We start from the raw sequence: 20,079 nt of genomic DNA, 5'->3' as shown, positions 1-20,079 counted from the left end.
ATTAACATTCCTATAATATACTGATACATATTTCGAATTTGATTTAGGTAATCATTGGTGCATTACATTCCTTACCTTGAATGTACAGCTCTAATTACACACAAGTTAAAAAGTAGATAAGAAGAACTCCAACAATTACACATCCACAAAACGATTTAGTATAATAAGTAGGATGGTAATCACATGACTAATAATTCTTTTAATTTTAATTAATTTAATAAAATTAAAATAATATATATACTAAATTGTTTATTAAAAATGATTAAACATTGGGTTTTGTGTTCCGAACTTAGAAAATTGGTTAAGACATTATCTTAAAAACGCGAAAAATAAAAAAATGATTATTGATGTTTATTTCACAAGCACTAAGGGAGAGTTTTGTCAACAAAGAATTTTATCGCTTCCTCAAGCCCAAATCTCTTGCCGATCTAAAGGAATAATCGTAAGAAAGAATTTACGGAGAATATATCGTCATAGCAACCTGAGGGTGTATCACCACCTCTCTACTATTATCTAGATGCTTTTTTGTTCCTTGCGTCGAATGGTAGTTGGCGCGAGTAATATAGCTGGTGAGGAAACTCTCATGGTAAAGTGTATTTATAATGGAGCCGCAAAGAATATCCCTTATAAAACATCACTATATTGAGAGGAACAGGGAATGTGGCCAGAACAAAATGAAATGATATGTTGTTTACATAAATGGTTAAGATTAATATATATAATATGCATTGACGGAACGCAAAATTGCTTTCAGTACTTACCTATGGATTTTAGAATTATTCTTCTTTTTTTAAGCCTTAGCCAAAGCCTTCTTGACAGTGTATCTCTTTTGCTTTCTTAAAACCATAACTTGGAATCTTTCAAAGTCAGTCAAAGCAGCACGTCTTTCACGTTGAGCAATCTTCTTAGCCCAAGATGAAGCAGCCCACTTTTCGCAAACACCAGCAGCAGCCCACTTCTTAGAAACGGTAGCAGTTCTAGCACCTCTTGGTAGAGCAAAGGTCAATGGAGTTAAGACAACTTGACCCAAGTTGATGGCTTGACGTGGGACACCAGCTTTTGGACCATCAATCAAAACCTATAGTAATTATAACGAATAATTTAAAAAATTATTCATAAAAGTTGTTAGTAAATTGAAATACTTTGAAAACAGGAAAAGATTATTTGGCAATTGAGGAGGTATGGCTACATGTGCTGAAGTTATCTTCTTAAGTATGGGAGTTATTAACTGCCAGGGAAGGAGTTTGCCAGTAACAAAATATGTAGAAATTTCACTGTTGTTTATGCAAAAAAAGAATAGAAACATCTCCGGCCCTCTGTCCCATTGCATATTTCAGCATCTACTCATTGTTTAACATGTTTCACTATTCAGGCATGAATCAGGAAGTCGTTGGCGGTCCCTGAACATACGGGGACTTTCTCTTCCTTACAATTTCCTCCTCAGTTTGTCCACGGTGGGTTTTAGGTTCAACATACCTTCTTTTGGTCGATAATTTCAACGATAGCAGCCAATTTACCTGCGGATTGACCCTTTTTGATCAAAACGACACGGCCGACTTCGACTAATCTCCAGTTGGAGGCTTTAACAATAGAATCAGTGGACATTTTTGGTTTATTTGCGCGTTTATTTCCTGAAGTTACTTTAAATGCTTCACACTAATAAATGCTTGTAGCCTCTCTTCTTTATTATTAATTTAGAATGTTAGGATACCCTTTTCTGAAGATTGCGAAAATTGGAATATCGAACAATGGTCGGGGAGTCTCAAGAAAAAAAAGCAAGAAAGTTTTACTGTGTGGTGTAAAATAACAAAAAATGTGTGGGCTGAAAACCGTCTTTAAAGGTACAAAAGTTGAATAAAATGCTCTTCGTAAAAATTAAAGATATGTAAAGGTGCTATATAAGTTGAAGGGCTATTGTTCATAACCAGGTGGTGGTTGGCTAACAACTGAATATCCAAGATCATAACCGTATTGTGGGGTATTATTTGCGCTATTCGTAGGATGTTGGATTGGCAAATTAGAAGGGTAAGGTGAGTACTCATTGCTTTGGTAACTCTGCCTCTGAGGTGGCATTACTGGAGTATTATTAGCATGAGTCATTCCTGCGTAGAGTGCAGGGCCTGGAACTGGTGGTGAGATATGTGCGTTAGCTGCACGATCCATTAGTTGATTATATGAGCGTTCTGCATTTGCTAAGACTTGACGCAGGGATAACATGTCTTCTTTTTCTTTAGCATATTTACCTAACATTCTCGTAACTTGAGGTCTCAAAGGCGTTACAGATCCGTACATATCTCCAATATGAGGATCTTGCAAAACTTCATTTGAATTTCCCGTTTTAGAAGCTGCATTAAGCGAATTATGAAGTTGATCTATGGTAGTTTTTTGAGAGAATACTATGGCTTCCTTATTTTTTTCCTTCTCAATTTCTTCTTTCGATGGCTCAACAATCGGTGTTACATAATTTAATGGAAATATACCCATATTTCCTCGAAGAGCTCCCTTCCACCAATCTCTATATACTTGTTCCAGCACTGTAATAACATCGCCCTTCCTAAAGGACAATTCATCCGGTTCGTTTGTGGTTAAGTCATATAGAGCCCGAACTCTTCTCACAACGGTTTGTGCCGGTATTTTGTGAGCAGGAGCTTGATTCTGCTGCTGATGCTGCTGCTGTTGCTGCGGAAGGACTTCGGCACTTTCTTTTTCCTGTTCTTGTAGCTTTTTTTGCTTTTCGTACTCAAACAAAGACATTTTTAGTGCTTTTTGTAATTCCTCATCATCTGAGTTGTCTGCCTGGGTACTCATGTTATGCTTCTCTGGTACATTAGGCTGTACCAAATATGGAGCCTTTCTTTTAATTTTGTCATATAGATCTCCCATGGCGCGTAATGATGGGTCATCCTTGAATGAATCAGACAGTTGCTTGACAACATCAGTCACCGCTTTTTTTAGAGTAATGTGTACAGAATGGCTCTCGATGAGCGCATATAACAAAGAGGTAAAATTTTTTGAACTAATTTCCTGTCTTAAGCGGGAACCACAATTTTCTGCCAAAGATACCGTCAAAGAGAGGGTTCTTAAGATCACGTTAGCATCCTGTTGTTCTAGCCTCTTCTCTATAAGAGACATAACCTCTTGTCCATTATCTTCGGGATCTTCCTTCACCAAATCGCAAACATCTAAAATGTATTGCCAGTTATCACTTCTCAACTTGGGATCTGTTGCCTTCAACAGTGCATTCCTTATTTTAATCGCAGATGATGACATTTTTGTCAACGGTTTCCTTAGATAGATTTACGCATTGCCTCTGGCATGGCCCCTATATTTAACAGTTAGAATCCATTGCGTTTCATTTATGTAATTCGAATTTCTTAACTAATCACTAATAACGGTAAATGAGGTTAACCATTAGAATAATGTATATAATTACGTACAAAGGCTACCGAAGTTCTGCGGCAGTAATGTAGGGTTTAGCTTTTGAATCAATCTTAGAGCCTGCTATCTTCCTGCACTTGCTGATTCCATAAATATAAACACCTTTCGGCTAGACCGACAAAGGTCGTAGTCGTTTTTCCTTTAGGGTATTATGACCAGGGACACCCCAGTCCGTCAAGACTAATATCGATAGTATATTACAGGTAAATAGAGATCCCTTTTATAGAGAATTTAACGCTTTAAACTTACCTAATGCGTCATCTTCCATTTGAAATCCTTCTTGACCGAGGGCAGCCCAGGGGTAGTGAAAAACGATGAAAAAATTCCATTTTTTTAGCGGGAAAAGCAAATTGCAGCATCAACATTTTACGCGCTATCACTTGACAAACAAGGCAAGGAAAACTGCAGCCCTGTACTAAGAAGGTCAAGATATTTGCCAAACGATTTCGTAAGGTTGTCTCAATTGATCTGACTGCTTGTCTATCTAAAGTGGCAAGGTATATTAGACAGTGTTGAGAGTGAACTCCAAGATACAGAGAAACTGAAGAAATAACGACAACATGACATCAGCTACGGACAAATCTATCGATAGGTTAGTTGTTAATGCAAAAACAAGAAGACGAAACTCTTCCGTGGGTAAAATTGATTTAGGTGATACAGTTCCTGGCTTTGCAGCCATGCCTGAAAGTGCTGCCTCTAAAAATGAGGCCAAAAAAAGGATGAAAGCCTTGACTGGTGACTCTAAAAAGGATAGTGACCTACTGTGGAAGGTTTGGTTTTCATATAGAGAAATGAATTACCGTCATAGTTGGTTGACACCATTCTTCATACTTGTATGCGTGTATAGCGCGTACTTTTTATCTGGGAATAGAACAGAATCAAACCCGCTGCACATGTTCGTAGCCATATCATATCAAGTTGATGGCACAGACTCATATGCAAAAGGTATCAAAGATTTGAGTTTTGTGTTTTTCTACATGATTTTCTTCACATTTTTACGTGAGTTTTTGATGGATGTTGTAATTCGACCATTCACGGTATACCTAAATGTTACTTCCGAGCATCGTCAAAAGCGTATGCTAGAACAAATGTATGCCATATTTTATTGCGGAGTTTCAGGGCCCTTTGGTCTTTATATTATGTACCATAGTGATTTGTGGTTGTTCAAGACAAAACCAATGTACAGAACATATCCTGTTATAACCAATCCGTTCTTGTTTAAGATATTTTACTTGGGTCAAGCGGCATTTTGGGCGCAACAGGCTTGTGTTCTTGTTCTACAATTAGAAAAGCCAAGAAAGGATTACAAGGAATTGGTTTTTCATCACATTGTGACATTATTATTAATTTGGTCATCATATGTTTTCCATTTTACCAAAATGGGATTGGCTATCTATATTACTATGGATGTGTCAGATTTTTTCCTTTCTTTGTCTAAGACATTAAACTATCTGAATTCTGTATTTACTCCCTTTGTGTTCGGCTTGTTCGTGTTCTTTTGGATCTATCTGCGCCATGTCGTGAATATCAGAATATTATGGTCAGTCTTAACAGAATTCCGTCATGAAGGTAATTATGTGTTGAATTTTGCCACACAACAATACAAATGTTGGATTTCGTTGCCAATTGTATTTGTACTAATTGCTGCGTTACAATTAGTTAACCTGTATTGGCTGTTTTTAATTCTTAGAATCTTGTACAGATTGATATGGCAAGGTATCCAAAAGGACGAAAGAAGTGACAGTGATTCTGATGAGAGCGCTGAAAATGAAGAATCTAAGGAAAAGTGTGAATAAACGTATCTTAAGGAGAATACGTATCATCATATGATTTCCCCCCTGTATGAAGGCCAAGTTAACATGGTATAGCTCATAGTTGTTGTTATAAGAAGCATAAACCCAAGTACGAAAGTAATAATTCTGTAAAAAAAAAAAAAAATGCGTTTATTTAGCGTCTTCGGGTTGGCTATATATATATATTTAAGGATATATGGGCATATGTACAAGTTTAGGTTAACAAGCCAAAAGAAAATAAAAGTGTTCATTTTTCGTTATTTCTGGCCAAGCGATTTTGCAAGCCTCTTTGGCCAGCTCTCGCCAAGACTCCTAGTAAGAAATTGACAGATCTCAATGAATCATCGTTACCTGGGATAGGGTAGGTCACCAAAGAAGGTTCGGAGTCAGTATCGATGATTGCGATAGTTGGGACCCTTGATTTAATTGCTTCTAACAAAGCGTTTCTATTTTCTGTGGGATTTAATACGACCAGCAAGTCAGGCTTAACCTGCTTTGATGTTTCATTCGGTGATAACGCTCTTTCGGTGGGATTGTCATTAGAGTCGATTTCCTGCTTCTCCCAGATACCTGAAATTTCTGTAGAATTCGTCAAAGTACCCGGGATCCATCTGGTAGACACATAATAACCATGTGTCTTCTTAGCAGCTTCCTCGAGCCCTCTTTTCTGGCCTTGTCTTGTACCCAGAAATAGGATAATGCCACCGGATTCCGAAACGCCCTCTACTACCTTGGCGGCTCTCTTCAAATAGGACAAAGTTTGGTTTAGATCTATTATGTGAATACCTTTATATTCACCGTATATGTAGGATTGTGTGGAAGACCTCCAAAGTGAGGTAGACTGGCCCAAGTGAACACCAGCAGACATTAAGCTCTCAACAGTAATGTTTTCTGGGAGGGGCGGATAGAAAATGTCCTTATGAGGATAGTAAACCTTCGAAATAGTGGCACCCAATTTAGCGGTACGCATGGAATGGTTTAGTTGACGCAAGAAAAGTTCTTGAGAGGAATATGGTTTGTCATTGGCCGAAGGTATAAGGTTAGGGTAAGGCTTGGTTGGCGTGGCTGCTGCTGTCGTTGTAGAAGATTGTCCATCTAATGTCTTGCTGTCAAACAACTTGTTCAACAGAGCATAATTTCTGAAAAAGTCACTCAATTCAGCCTCCAGCTGCTGTTCTTTGTCAGAGAGTTTGTCTTGCTCTAATGACTTTTTCAACTCAGGTAATATTTCATCTTCTGGTACCTGAGATAGAGACTTCAATTCTGATCTAATTTCATCATACAAAAGTTTCTGTTGCAACAGCATCACCTCATCGTTATTGTTAGGGGTGTTGGCCGCACCGGATGCTGACGACTGAAACCTTTTGGTAAGGGAAGGGTTCCTCAATAAGGAAAGACGTCTGAAATTCCTCGCAAAAACGTGTCTCTGCATGAGAAAAGAGTCGTTTCTCACTTTTTATTTCTCGAATCACCTGTATTTGTGCCCCGCGATAATCAGGCTCTCGAGCGTATGTACACTTGCCAGAACTGATTATTATTTACCATCAAATATAGCAGTGACCTACGACATACAAATTTCATCTCTCGGATTCACTTACCGAATTGATTTTTTTCTTGCACTCTTTTCTGACCCGGCACGGCCTTTTCTTACCGAGATAAACAGGAAAATAGGGCAGTATGCGTGTGTTATACGTGAGAGAGAGCAAGCGGGTGAGTATTCGTTTCATTACAGTTTATGCATTAACATAAACGTATACATATTACACATACACATATACATAGATAGATACATATACGCATATATTAATGCTCAGGTGCAATAACGGGTGCAACAACAGCAGCAGCAGGATACAATATGCAGTTTGAAGAGCGGTTGCAACAGCTAGTAGAAAGCGATTGGAGCCTGGATCAGTCAAGCCCAAACGTACTGGTGATAGTCCTTGGAGACACTGCCAGGAAGTACGTAGAGTTAGGAGGACTGAAGGAGCACGTGACTACGAACACTGTGGCAGGTCACGTGGCAAGCCGGGAGCGGGTATCCGTAGTTTTTTTGGGCCGGGTAAAGTACTTATACATGTACCTCACCCGGATGCAAGCGCAGGCGAATGGTCCGCAATACTCTAATGTACTCGTCTATGGATTGTGGGATCTCACCGCGACACAAGATGGACCGCAACAGCTGCGGCTACTTAGCCTTGTGTTACGGCAGTGCCTCAGTCTGCCATCTAAAGTTGAATTCTATCCAGAACCGCCTTCTAGTAGCGTGCCTGCCCGGCTATTGCGATTCTGGGACCATATTATCAGATAGCTGCATTGTGTTACATGCGATATCGTAGAAGACGATAGAACGAAAAAGAAACGTTAATCTTTTTTTCCTTTTTTTTTCGATTAAAAAAAAAAAATTTTCGCCTCGTGGCCCGAAACACGGCCAAGAGAGGGAATTCGAAAGTCTACCGCTTTTGGCAGCTGAAAAATTCAGAAAGTCACCTGGCCAGAGAGGAAAAATACGAAACCAAAAAGAGGCATCCGTAAATTCGCATTAGCAACGCATGCTTACATAGATACTCACATACTACACACACTTACATACTTTCTTAAAGACATACATCCGTACGTACAATTAGAGCGAGGTAGCAAGCAACCCAAACTTCTTCCCTTCACTGCCTCACACCCCATCCTAAATATCCCACAAGATCCTCGACTAATACAAGAAATGAGCAATGATCCATCTGCTGTATCGGAACTACCAGACAAGGACAGTCTTGATAACGGTATCAGCAATGACAATGAAAGGGCCATGGGCGGCAATGGCGATGGCGGCGATGGATTACGATTACCAAGGACCACTGGAACTTTGAACGTCAATGCCTTACAAAAAGGCACTAATGCTGCCCATGAAGCTGGTGGATACAAATCCATGGATCCTGCGAAGAACGCGGAGACAACCAATGATGATGACAATAATGTCGTTTCACTAGATGATCCTATTCAATTTACCCGAGTATCTTCCTCCTCTGTCATCAGTGGAATGTCTTCATCCATGAGTCCTCATTCTAACATCGATGAAACCAAATCTCTAGAAGCAGTCACTCCAAACATAAATACCAGCAATATAACCCCGGATCATTCTGCTGACAACACATTTTCTACCATAAATGCGTCCGAGTCAGATCACCAGTTTAATGACACTTTACTATCAAAACTGTCGTTAACAGATTCTACAGAAACTATAGAAAATAACGCGACAGTGAAGCACCAGCAGCCAGTTGCATCTTCCACAGTAAACTCGAATAAGAGCTCCACTGATATACGAAGGGCTACACCAGTGTCCACTCCCGTTATCTCTAAACCATCGATGACAACCACGCCAAGACAGATCAATTCAGCTTCCCATTCGCTTTCGAACCCTAAGCATAAGCAACATAAACCAAAAGTTAAACCGTCCAAGCCTGAAGCAAAAAGTAAACCGGTTTCTGTGAAAAAAAGCTTTCCTTCGAAAAATCCTTTAAAAAACTCCTCTCCACCTAAAAAGCAAACAGAAAAATCGTATTATTCTTCCTCTTCGAAAAAAAGGAAAAGCGGTTCAAATAGTGGTACACTAAGAATGAAAGATGTCTTTACGTCCTTTGTACAGAATATAAAGAGAAATTCTCAGGATGATAAAAGGGCCTCATCGTCGTCCAATAATTCTTCCTCATCTTCTATAACCACCGCTTTGAGGATATCTACGCCATACAATGCCAAGCATATCCACCATGTGGGCGTGGACTCCAAGACTGGTGAGTACACAGGTTTGCCGGAGGAATGGGAAAAATTGTTGACTTCTAGTGGTATTTCCAAAAGAGAACAACAGCAAAACATGCAAGCAGTCATGGATATTGTCAAATTCTATCAGGATGTCACGGAAACAAACGGTGAAGATAAAATGTTCAAGACTTTCAACACAACCACAGGATTGCCGGGAAGTCCTCAAGTTTCAACACCGCCTGCAAACTCATTCAATAAATTTCCTCCGTCGACAAGTGATTCGCACAATTACGGTTCCAGAACAGGTACACCAATGTCCAATCACGTCATGTCTCCAACCTTAAATACAGATTCTAGTTCAGCAAACGGGAAATTCATACCAAGTAGACCGGCTCCTAAGCCCCCATCTTCTGCGTCCGCTTCAGCTCCAATTATAAAATCACCCGTCATGAATTCTGCCGCCAATGTTTCGCCCTTGAAGCAGACTCATGCACCTACAACTCCGAACAGGACCAGCCCAAACAGGTCCTCAATATCAAGAAATGCCACTTTAAAAAAAGAGGAGCAGCCACTACCACCAATACCTCCAACCAAATCCAAAACGTCTCCAATCATCTCCACAGCTCACACACCACAGCAAGTTGCTCAATCGCCAAAAGCGCCGGCGCAAGAGACGGTAACGACACCTACTTCGAAGCCAGCTCAAGCAAGAAGCTTGTCTAAAGAATTAAATGAGAAAAAGAGAGAGGAAAGGGAAAGACGTAAAAAACAACTATATGCCAAATTGAACGAAATTTGCTCAGACGGTGACCCAAGTACAAAATATGCCAATTTAGTAAAAATTGGTCAAGGTGCATCAGGTGGTGTTTATACTGCTTATGAAATAGGTACGAATGTCTCAGTGGCCATTAAGCAAATGAATCTCGAAAAGCAACCAAAAAAGGAGCTAATCATCAATGAGATTCTGGTCATGAAGGGTAGCAAACACCCTAATATAGTTAATTTCATTGATTCTTACGTTTTAAAAGGCGACCTTTGGGTCATTATGGAATACATGGAAGGTGGCTCCTTAACTGATGTGGTCACCCATTGTATTTTGACAGAAGGTCAAATTGGTGCCGTTTGTAGAGAAACTTTGAGTGGGTTGGAATTTTTACATTCTAAAGGTGTTCTTCACAGAGATATCAAATCCGATAACATCCTATTGTCCATGGAAGGGGATATTAAGTTAACGGATTTCGGTTTTTGCGCTCAAATCAATGAATTGAACTTGAAAAGAACTACTATGGTGGGAACGCCTTATTGGATGGCGCCTGAAGTGGTTTCTAGGAAAGAATATGGCCCAAAAGTAGATATCTGGTCGTTGGGTATCATGATCATTGAAATGATCGAGGGGGAGCCTCCATATTTAAATGAAACCCCGCTAAGAGCACTGTATTTAATTGCTACAAATGGTACACCCAAGTTAAAGGAACCCGAGAATCTATCGTCAAGCTTGAAAAAATTCCTTGATTGGTGTTTATGTGTGGAGCCCGAAGATAGAGCAAGCGCTACGGAATTGCTTCATGATGAATATATCACGGAGATAGCTGAAGCCAATTCCTCATTGGCCCCGCTAGTCAAGTTAGCAAGATTGAAGAAAGTAGCTGAGAACATGGATGCTGATGAAGATAATGACGACGATAACGACAACGAGCATATTAATAAGACAAACAATTGTGACGACAATAACGATAGCAAAGAAACCGTAAATTTGGACGTAACTGAAGATGATAAACAAAAGTAAACGTAGCAAGCAGGGTACACCTTATTATCGACAAAGTATATACACAGTTGTGACTGGCATAAAAATTCTTTTCATATATCTTATCGTGTATATTTGGACATTTTATAACACATCCCACTCTAATTCACAACTTCATTAACGAAATTTAAATAAATCACGACAACAGTTTTGCTTAAAACTGAGGAATATTGAAACCAACTCAAATTCTTCCTAATTTCAGGCGTATAAAAATAACAAAGTCTCATCGAGTGTCGGGTACCATTACACGAACATCTGTCTGCGTTCTATGTAACGAAGGAGAGGTATTATCCAATTTTGGAAATATCCGTAATATTGTCCTTAGTGCACGAACTATATTATCCCGCAAATTCAGGGAAAAGAAAAGAAGTAGAAAAAAAAAAATACCATGGGAGTCAGTTCTTGTTCAGCTGAGAGAATTACGCTTGTTTCTTATTTCCCACATATACGAGAAATTCCTACCGATATAACATCCTCTCTCGTCTTCTAGAATTTTCCAGTTGAGTGAAGTTTTTTATTTTCATAAACTAACAAGATTATTTCATGGAACAGTGACGGAAAGGATTTTCTAAAGGCATTGTTAGAAAAAATGGTTGACGACTCAAACTATCTTACACCACATGAAACTGCATTAGCGGTGGTGGCCACTGCAATGAAGAAAGCAAGACTGCAACTAGATACATTGCTAATAAATTCCATACTTGGTGGCGTTCTGTTTAGTAGTGGTTCGTTCCTATTGGTAGCGGTATATTCCGAAGATCCTGACATAGTCGCACGAAACCCGGGTATTGTGAATCTTATTACTGGTGTTAATTTCGCCATGGGACTATTCTATGTAGTAATGATGGGTGCTGACCTCTTCAACTCTAATATCCTATTTTTCTCCGTTGGAGTTCTGAGAAAAGCAGTAACTATCTATGATTTGATGATTTCGTGGGTTGTCAGTTGGTTAGGTAATATTGCTGGCTCACTTTTTGTTTCATATCTTTTTGGTCATCTTTCTGGTATTAGTTCTCAGAAGCTTTGGATAATAGGCTCACGGCAAATCATAGAACAAAAAGTTTCATATTCATTCGTCCAAACCTTTTTAAAAGGAATAGCGTGCAATTTTTTTGTTTGTTTAGCCATATATTTACAGTTAATGGCAAAACCTATTCATGTGAAGTTTATTCTAATGTCATTCCCTATCATTGACTTTATTGGTATCGGATTTACACATGTAGTCGGAGATATGTCTGCATCTTTCATTGCAATGCTTAACGGTGCAAATGTTTCAGTGGGTAAATATATATGGAAACTACTAATTCCCGCTTCTTTAGGTAACATCGTTGGAGGACTCTTTTTTAGTGCAGTCGTTCCCTTCTACTTACATTTGGTGGTTGTGGAACGTGATAGAAAGAGATTATCTTTACCAGAATACGAAGCAAGAGATGAGCAACCAGAACTGAATATGGATTCAAGAGTTGTAAGAATACAAAAAAATGAGTGTGACGATGATGCAACTGAAACCGGTGAAGATCTTGAAAACCTTACTGAAAAGGGCTTTGCAAGCATTTATAATACAAATCACGATAACTCGAGCTATTTCACCGGCAGAAGTCTAAATTCGCTTCGATCCATACCTTCATCAGTTATAACTTCCGACAATGTTACAATGGAATCGGACTTGGGAGAACCCGTACAATTCATACCTAAAAGTAACTCTACGACAAGATCTCCACACCTGGGGTTGCCTCACAATCTGCCTCACAATCACTCGATCAAATCTATTAACAGGCACCGTATTAACAAGCGCCACAGTTTGAGATCGCCGCCTGGTGTCTTTCCTGTAAGGGGAATGGGGGAACCGCTAGAAAGAGAAAAAACGATTGAAGATGCAACTTACGACCCTAAGGAAAATGAGCTTTTCTTAAGAAGAGCCGAAACACATAACTCCGCGTACGTGAAGAATAAAAAAAAGGAGGATGATAACCTGTTAAGGCTAGTGAAAACTGAAGAAGATCGTGAGCAAAAGGAGTACGAAAAAAATGGTGGTTATAATATTTTGGAAAATAAACCAGGTACCAGGCTAGAAAAAATAATTACCCATCTTGCTGAAAATGTATCTTCTAGGGAAGTGACGCCTCCGATATTACCTAGAACGACACAGGATACTTTTCCTCATAACGCTCCCGCCTCGTCTCCAGCATACACAGACGATGCTCATTCATTACGTAAAGCAAACAGTACCACGTTGGGCGGACTGTTTAGGGCGGTGTCGAAAGAATTTCACTCAAGCAAGGATGCAGAAAGCCCAGATGACTTACTCAAAAAAATGGCTGCTGTTGGCATAAACCGCAATGCTAGAATTACAGCAAATAATGTAGCCGGAATTGTTAACCTAAATAAAGAGGACCTGGACAGCACTACAAGGCGGCAAAAAATTACTGAGCCCAAAAACTTTTATAATCGTCACACATCCCCCCAGTTATGACCAGAAGAGTTAAGATGCCCGCGATATCAACGAAAACAAAAAAAAATAAATCATTGGATATAATAATAAGCATGAGTCAATGGTGACTTATGCGTCTGCATGTTTTTTTATTTACTATTAAATAACTTATATAAACCTTTTGCATCGTGAACGAAAATCATATCTGTTTTAGAATAGTATTTTGCCTAAGCAGTGTCACTAAACTAAATCTTAAACTTCAATATGCCCTCGTTCATTATTACATCACTGTCAATCCTTGCGTTTTAGGTTTCATTAAATTTTTGATAGCTTTTGCCATTCTTTGCTACATCTTTTTACGTCATACATCATAATATACCAGTAATATAGATAAAGATCGATAGAATAGACCTATTTCTCATTCCATCAGGTAACGGCATGTGTTCGGAACATATCGCTGCTCAATTTTATTTGTGATGTACCATAATATTGAGAAAACACAAGGCCCTTCTTGCCTAGATATCCACCCAAGCGTATAAATTGTTGGAATAAAAATCAGCTATCATATATGTTGGAATAAAAATCAACTATCATCTACTAACTAGTATTTACGTTACTAGTATATTATCATATACGGTGTTAGAAGATGACGCAAATGATGAGAAATAGTCATCTAAATTAGTGGAAGCTGAAACGCAAGGATTGATAATGTAATAGGATCAATGAATATTAACATATAAAACGATGATAATAATATTTATAGAATTGTGTAGAATTGCAGATTCCCTTTTATGGATTCCTAAATCCTCGAGGAGAACTTCTAGTATATTCTACATACCTAATATTATTGCCTTACTAAAAATGGAATCCCAACAATTATCTCAAAATTCACCCACTCTACAGTATGTGTTGATAATTAGAGGTAAAAAATTAGTATTAATGAAGAAGTGAGTACTGATCTTCTTATACTAAATAAGAGAGGTATATAAAACACACGCCGATTGGTCATATTAATCATGACCAATATAATAGTGGTTCCGGTAGTTACTATACATTGATGTGACGACTCATATTCCTCATATATGTACCTACCATATCATGTTCAACTAATAGGTCTTTAACACAGCTTCAGTATTGTCTGAGCTTCTCGTTTAACATTCCTTCTGCAATAGGCGCAATCACACTTAAACGTATACGAGTTGTACATTAATATACGATGTAAGCATTAGATTGTTACCATAGCAACTCATGTCACTATTAATTACTCTCGTTCCAACATGCTCCCTTAAAGATATATTATTGTACTTCAACAGATATTCATTGTGTGTTTAGAACTTCATTAATTAATTATCAATAGTCTGTTGAGGCCAAAATATCCTGTGATGTTATTTTATTTTTTAATACTTGTATAAATCTTTTAAAATCAGATGCTGATACTGGTTTTGTTAGTAAATCAGCAATATTACCTTTGCCGGTAATTTTTAACAGTTTTATACTCTTCTCTTTAATTTTTTCTTTTATTATTTCAGTTTTTATCCAAGTGAATTTCTCTTTTGGTTGTTGATAGCTGCGATTTAATCCTTGAATGGCTGGCTTTGAGTCAGTGATCATGACAATGTCATTATTGTCTCCTTCTCCTAGCTCCTTTAATGTTACCTTCAACGTTTCTGAGTCTGCATAGCCTTCATAAATGGCATGAAGCTCTGCTTCTGTTGATGATACACATCTGTTTGTGCTCTTGTTAGAATAAACATTAAAAATATTCATACCGTACCATAATATAACTCCAATCCTTGATTGAGCATCATATTCTGATCCAACTGATGCATCAGTTATAGCAATAACCTTCTTGTCTTTATTACAGTCTCGGTCATAGTGTATTCCAATATCTTTATACCGAACCAAGTACTGGATTATTTTGTAAATCATATAAAAGACTCTTTCATGTGGGTAATTTACTAGTCTAGCCACTTTCTTAACAGCAAAATTAATGTCGTATCTGCATTTGTGTCTGACATAGTTTAGTTCACCTAGTAATTGTTGTAGCTTTAGAACACCTTGTCTAAACTCTTCTTCTGACATTTGCAGTACGTCTTTCTTAGGATCTATTTTATAAGTTGACATATGCGGAATTGAACTTTTTCTAATCTTTTTCAATTCCTCGTTGTATTTTTTATCCATTCTATTTATGAATGATTTTAATGTTAAATCGATAGTACCAAGTCTTTTGTTGTATACTAGATCCATTCCTAATATATCTGTATCGAGTACATCATCTATTAATGTTCCTGTAATTTTCAGTTCAAAATTACTTTTCAATTTGTTTATGAATTCATCCAATCTCTGTTCATTGCTTGCCGCAATTACGCAGTCATCAACATAGACTGCAATCATTAGATTTTTATCCTCGGTTTGGTATAATCCCGGAGTATAAGAGTTATCTTTCAGTCCAATTCCATTCAAGTATTGTCTTAGATGATCATTCCATTCTTTAGGACTCTGTTTTAGACCATATAACGCCTTATTTAGCTTGACTACACATCTCCTATCATGCGGATGTGGGATGTATATTTCTTCTTCCAATTTAGCATATAGGAATGCATGATTGATATCCAGGGTCTTCATAAACATATTTCTGTTGTTTGCAATCATTAAGAATATCTTAATATGATTGTGATTTAAAGATTCTGTAGTTATTACACTGTAAGTGTCTGGTGACTGAGTATCACCTCTGCAGACTATCCTAGCCTTATAAATCCCATTTCTTTTCTTTGTGAATATCGTGTTGGTGGGTACTATTAAATTATCAGGGATTTCTGATCTACTGTACTTCACATCGACATCAAATACCTTCATATCTTTTAAATTCTGTAATTCTTTATGATATGCCTGTTTGTATTCATGTTTTTCTTTGAGGTCAGGATTTTTTGAAATAGCTTCATTATAATATATGGCTCTAATTTTTTGTGCTGAAACTGTTTCCATATTATCTGGAATTAATTTCACTCGATTCCTTTTTGAACGCTTCTTATCTCTTTCTAATTCATAGCTTGTTAGACTATTGTTTTTATCGTGTCTTTTCCGTTTTCTTTTCATGTTCAAAGAACTGAATTCTTTGTTTAAGAAGGCACTTTTATTAACTGTTTGTACTGGTGATCCAGATGCTTCAATATTTTGTTCCAACCTTGGTGACACATTTGTTCCATTGTCAGTTGGTACATTTTTATCGGTGACTTTTAATTCTTTTAAGTTATTACCATCCTGACAGTTTGATTCCATATCAGTTTGATCACTCATATCCACAATGTCCTCAATCGGGGGCGGATGATGATTTTCCTTCTCAAACTTTTCAACTTTGTTTGTGGAATAATCATTACTATGGTGATTGTTAATGCTTTCTAAAGTTTTTATTGGTAAACTCGTATCGCCTGTTTTTAAAGAAATCTCATTGTCTGTATTTCGGAATTTTACATTTGTTCCAATGCTCCCTTCTTTAGGAAACGAAGTTTCATGATTTGTTTTATTGAACTGCTCCTGAATTAGTTCGGGTTTTGCGTTGTGCATTGACTCATCTTTGTTAGTAATAGATTCATCGGTGATATCTACACATCTACTGAGTCCAGTGTTTAAGATACTCCCAATATTTTTACTACGAATTCTGTCGGAGATTCTGTTTTCGTCATTGATTTTAATAGTATTTTTACTTCCTACCAGTTTCTCTTGTATAATCGATGGAATTCTGTGGACTTTTTCATCATACTTATCTTCATCAATATGACTTGTATTTATTAATCCTTTCTTATCGATTTCACTGATGGATATTTCAGTCGATGCAAGTTCTGAATTAAAATCCTTGTTTGACAAAATTTTGTTTTTATCAGTTGAGATTGAAGTATTTGTCGTTGAAAGTTCAGATTCAACGTCATAATCTCCAGATTCCTCAACATCAGAAAATACGTAATCCAAGTCCCCTTCTAGGTTATTACTAGGAGATGGGTATTTTGCGTTTGAGTCTATTTGAGATAACTCTTCCTCTGTGAACAAATCTTCCAGGCGAGTAATTGGTTTATTATCATCTTCGTAGTTTTCCAAAGCTTCACATAAGTTTGTGACCGTTTCGATTTGATCTTCTTCATTATCATTATGTGAACTGAATTGATGACTCTTGTAAATATTCTGAGTATTTCTTACTCTACCGTCCATCGTATAGTTGGGAATTGTATAATTATCAGATGTGACAATTTTATTTTTGGATGGTATAAAGAATTTGTATCCATAACTATTTGGATCTTTGCATAGAATTATAGAAGGAAGTCCAGATGGTTTCAATTTTTTGTGATTATGATTCCAAATTATTCCTTTTTCGCCAAATGGTAAGAATGACATTAATCTCACTGTAACAGGTTGACGTGAGATTGCCTTCAATGGTAGTTTACCTGTACTTTTGTGTTCCAGGCAATTTCTTATATTGGTAGCAGAAGTTACTGCGTATTCCCAAAATTTTACTCTTAAGTTACTTTGTCTTAGGAGTGTTGTTGCATCAGTTACTATTGTTCTGATGTATCTTTCTGCTCTTCCATTAGCAGCATGATCTTGTGTAGAAGTAAGTATGTGATGTATTCCTTTTGAAATAAAATATTCTTCTATCTGATCATTTGTGAATTCAGTACCTCTGTCTGAATTAATTTCTCTGACTTTCCTGTCAAATTGTGTTTCCACGTACTGAATATTCTTTCTGATTTGAGCTAAAATAGTTTCAGCATTCTTATTGAAGTGTGTGGAGGTCATGCAATATCTCGTGTTGTTATCCACCATAATAAGCATGTACCTTTTAGTGTCCGCGTTTGAACTTGATACAGGGCCAAATATATCCATGCACCATGATGATCCTGGTTCATGATCAGTACTATGATTATTCATAGACCCGGTATAATGATTTCTTTTCGTGGCTTTAGAGATTTTACAGGTTTGACACCAAAATTCATTTGGTTCTTTGATTAAGTCAAGGGATTCTTCATAATGATTATGTTTTATGGAATTTTCAATTTGTTGAATTCCTGTATGGCCCATTCTTTTATGAGCATCTTCCAAGGTAATAGACCTTTTATTTAGTTTAAATCCAGGAGAAGAAGTAGGTTTTATTGCATTTATTTTTGAATCATCGGAAGGACGTTCAATTAACTCGTTCATTTTTACGTGAATGACACCATTAACTATCTTGGTTTTAATTTTTATGATTTTGTTTCCCAATCTGGTATATTTTCGACTTAAAACCATTTTGGTTTTCTTGGCTAAGTCATAACAGCTGATTATAGTGGATTCTTCTTCCGGTACATAGTAAGTCAATAAACACTTATTGTCAGTATTGTTGTGACCATTCTTGATTTTTATATAGCCATACCCTTTAACAGACACTGAACTGTTTTTCCCAATACCAAAAAATCGTGTACTGCGATTACTGTCTTCGTAATTATGCAGTAAGGTTTTGTCATTGGTAATGTTTACGCCGGAACCGGTATCAATAATTACCAGTTTTTTGCTGTTGTACACTTTGTTTGACTTTTTTTGTGTCTTGTTCCAAGACTTTTGTTCGTTTTGCACTGGACTTAAGTTGTTGTTGTCTCTGTGCACCTTGTAGATAATAGGTTTTTGAGAAATTGGTCGAGTCAGGCCTAAGTTCCCTATTTGGTTTCTTTTTGCAGTTAATTGAGCAATGGAAAACAGATTTGCAATACATGCAGCTATTTTCTATTTGATCGTCTGCAATTGGGCTCAAATCAATTACTGTTTCAATAACAGTATTGATTAGAAATTCTTCGTGATTAATTCCTACGTTATGTGGAATGTTGTACAAACGTTGTTTCACAGAATTTCTTAAGGATTCATGTAAGGTTCCCATGATAGCTTCTTGTAGGTAATCCTTTAGATTAGGACAATCTTGGCAGCATTTAGAAAAAATCCATTTTTCCATTAGTACCAACTTTTGAAGTTTATTCATTAACAATGCGGAATTTCTACATGTTGTATCAACCAAAACCTTTTCCCAGGCTCTAATTCTGACATCTCTACCATGTAAACTTCTATATTTGTTTTTTAAACCATCGATTATCCTAAAAATGTCAGTTGTATTTGTGTTCATGATATCTAAACTTTCACCGAGTCCTTCTTTGATTATCTTGCACAAGATTTCATTTTCACGAGGATCGATTTCTATGATATCATTTTCAAAGACATCATCAAATTGATATTTCTTGATGAATTTTTTAAAATTGTTTAAGAGAATAGGAATGTTCTCGACATTATTAGTCCTATAATCAAAAACACAATCCTTAGGGTAGAATCTTTTGTTGGTTGAAGTTAACGTATCGAATAAATAGTAAGTCCCTGTAGCATCTATATGTTCATGTAATATATTATTGTTCTCGTTTGTTTCCAATAATTGTATCTTTTCAACTAGATCCACAATCCTATTCTCAACCTTGTCAATGGTTTCTCCGAGTTTTAATAATTTTTCAGCTAGCATCTGAATATCATCAGTCTCAGAAAGTTTTTCCTCTTCTGCCTTTAAACCATTTAGTATGGTTTTAAACCTATTTAAGTTTCTTTGATATTGTTTCACCTGTTCATCTTTAATAGAAACTTTTCTTAATGATGATGGCGTCTGTCTGACAGTATCATTTGTTTTGACTTTCGATTGAATCCGCGCAGAAATGTTGTCGTCAATAACATTTCTTGTTTCATCCCTCACTGGGGTCGCCATGTTGATAATTAGAGGTAAAAAATTAGTATTAATGAAGAAGTGAGTACTGATCTTCTTATACTAAATAAGAGAGGTATATAAAACACACGCCGATTGGTCATATTAA

At 37.1% G+C, this 20,079-nt stretch overlaps 10 protein-coding genes across 10 annotated transcripts, besides 9 other annotated features; 5 read left to right on the top strand and 5 right to left on the bottom strand.

The window, feature by feature from the left end:
- Positions 1 to 178: 178 nt before the first annotated feature.
- Positions 179 to 188: a centromere (CEN8_CDEI of CEN8).
- Positions 179 to 296: a centromere (CEN8; Chromosome VIII centromere).
- Positions 189 to 271: a centromere (CEN8_CDEII of CEN8).
- Positions 272 to 296: a centromere (CEN8_CDEIII of CEN8).
- Positions 297 to 790: 494 nt separating this feature from the next.
- Positions 791 to 1,605, bottom strand: RPL14B (60S ribosomal protein eL14 RPL14B; the record flags this gene model as incomplete). Its single annotated transcript, NM_001179081.1, has 2 exons — positions 791 to 1,078; positions 1,477 to 1,605. The coding sequence occupies 2 exons, from the start codon at positions 1,603 to 1,605 to the stop codon at positions 791 to 793; spliced, it is 417 nt and encodes a 138-aa protein (NP_011862.1).
- Positions 1,606 to 1,911: 306 nt separating this feature from the next.
- Positions 1,912 to 3,270, bottom strand: HSE1 (ESCRT-0 subunit protein HSE1; the record flags this gene model as incomplete). Its single annotated transcript, NM_001179082.1, has 1 exon — positions 1,912 to 3,270. The coding sequence occupies one exon, from the start codon at positions 3,268 to 3,270 to the stop codon at positions 1,912 to 1,914; it is 1,359 nt and encodes a 452-aa protein (NP_011861.1).
- Positions 3,271 to 3,998: 728 nt separating this feature from the next.
- LAG1 (sphingosine N-acyltransferase LAG1) lies at positions 3,999 to 5,234 on the top strand (the record flags this gene model as incomplete). The annotated part of the gene is made up of 1 exon (NM_001179083.1): positions 3,999 to 5,234. One exon carries the CDS (start codon positions 3,999 to 4,001, stop codon positions 5,232 to 5,234), a length of 1,236 nt encoding a protein of 411 aa, NP_011860.1.
- Positions 5,235 to 5,478: 244 nt separating this feature from the next.
- MRP4 (mitochondrial 37S ribosomal protein MRP4) lies at positions 5,479 to 6,663 on the bottom strand (the record flags this gene model as incomplete). The annotated part of the gene is made up of 1 exon (NM_001179084.1): positions 5,479 to 6,663. One exon carries the CDS (start codon positions 6,661 to 6,663, stop codon positions 5,479 to 5,481), a length of 1,185 nt encoding a protein of 394 aa, NP_011859.1.
- On the top strand, positions 6,662 to 7,054 carry YHL005C (uncharacterized protein; the record flags this gene model as incomplete). Its single annotated transcript, NM_001348872.1, has 1 exon — positions 6,662 to 7,054. One exon carries the CDS (start codon positions 6,662 to 6,664, stop codon positions 7,052 to 7,054), a length of 393 nt encoding a protein of 130 aa, NP_001335738.1.
- A 32-nt stretch (positions 7,055 to 7,086) lies between these two features.
- SHU1 (Shu1p) lies at positions 7,087 to 7,539 on the top strand (the record flags this gene model as incomplete). The annotated part of the gene is made up of 1 exon (NM_001179086.1): positions 7,087 to 7,539. One exon carries the CDS (start codon positions 7,087 to 7,089, stop codon positions 7,537 to 7,539), a length of 453 nt encoding a protein of 150 aa, NP_011857.2.
- A 405-nt stretch (positions 7,540 to 7,944) lies between these two features.
- STE20 (mitogen-activated protein kinase kinase kinase kinase STE20) lies at positions 7,945 to 10,764 on the top strand (the record flags this gene model as incomplete). The annotated part of the gene is made up of 1 exon (NM_001179087.1): positions 7,945 to 10,764. One exon carries the CDS (start codon positions 7,945 to 7,947, stop codon positions 10,762 to 10,764), a length of 2,820 nt encoding a protein of 939 aa, NP_011856.1.
- A 607-nt stretch (positions 10,765 to 11,371) lies between these two features.
- On the top strand, positions 11,372 to 13,255 carry YHL008C (uncharacterized protein; the record flags this gene model as incomplete). Its single annotated transcript, NM_001179088.1, has 1 exon — positions 11,372 to 13,255. One exon carries the CDS (start codon positions 11,372 to 11,374, stop codon positions 13,253 to 13,255), a length of 1,884 nt encoding a protein of 627 aa, NP_011855.1.
- Positions 13,256 to 13,491: 236 nt separating this feature from the next.
- Positions 13,492 to 13,642: a long terminal repeat (Ty1 LTR).
- A 140-nt stretch (positions 13,643 to 13,782) lies between these two features.
- Positions 13,783 to 14,110: a long terminal repeat (Ty1 LTR).
- A 10-nt stretch (positions 14,111 to 14,120) lies between these two features.
- Positions 14,121 to 14,491: a long terminal repeat (Ty4 LTR).
- Positions 14,121 to 20,079: part of a mobile genetic element (YHLWTy4-1; Ty4 element, LTR retrotransposon of the Copia (Pseudoviridae) group; contains co-transcribed genes TYA Gag and TYB Pol, encoding proteins involved in structure and function of virus-like particles, flanked by two direct repeats) that runs on past the window's edge.
- On the bottom strand, positions 14,564 to 19,973 carry YHL009W-B (gag-pol fusion protein; the record flags this gene model as incomplete). Its single annotated transcript, NM_001184404.2, is given in 1 exon segment — positions 14,564 to 19,973. Coding segments are annotated over 1 exon segment (5,409 nt in total).
- Positions 18,732 to 19,973, bottom strand: YHL009W-A (gag protein; the record flags this gene model as incomplete). Its single annotated transcript, NM_001184403.1, has 1 exon — positions 18,732 to 19,973. The coding sequence occupies one exon, from the start codon at positions 19,971 to 19,973 to the stop codon at positions 18,732 to 18,734; it is 1,242 nt and encodes a 413-aa protein (NP_058134.1).
- Positions 19,973 to 20,079: part of a long terminal repeat (Ty4 LTR) that runs on past the window's edge.

The sequence above is a fragment of the Saccharomyces cerevisiae genome, chromosome VIII (genome assembly GCF_000146045.2).
Source record: "Saccharomyces cerevisiae S288C chromosome VIII, complete sequence".
In the NCBI taxonomy this organism is placed as follows: domain Eukaryota; kingdom Fungi; phylum Ascomycota; class Saccharomycetes; order Saccharomycetales; family Saccharomycetaceae; genus Saccharomyces; species Saccharomyces cerevisiae.
This window is presented reverse-complemented; position numbering and strand designations above follow the sequence as displayed.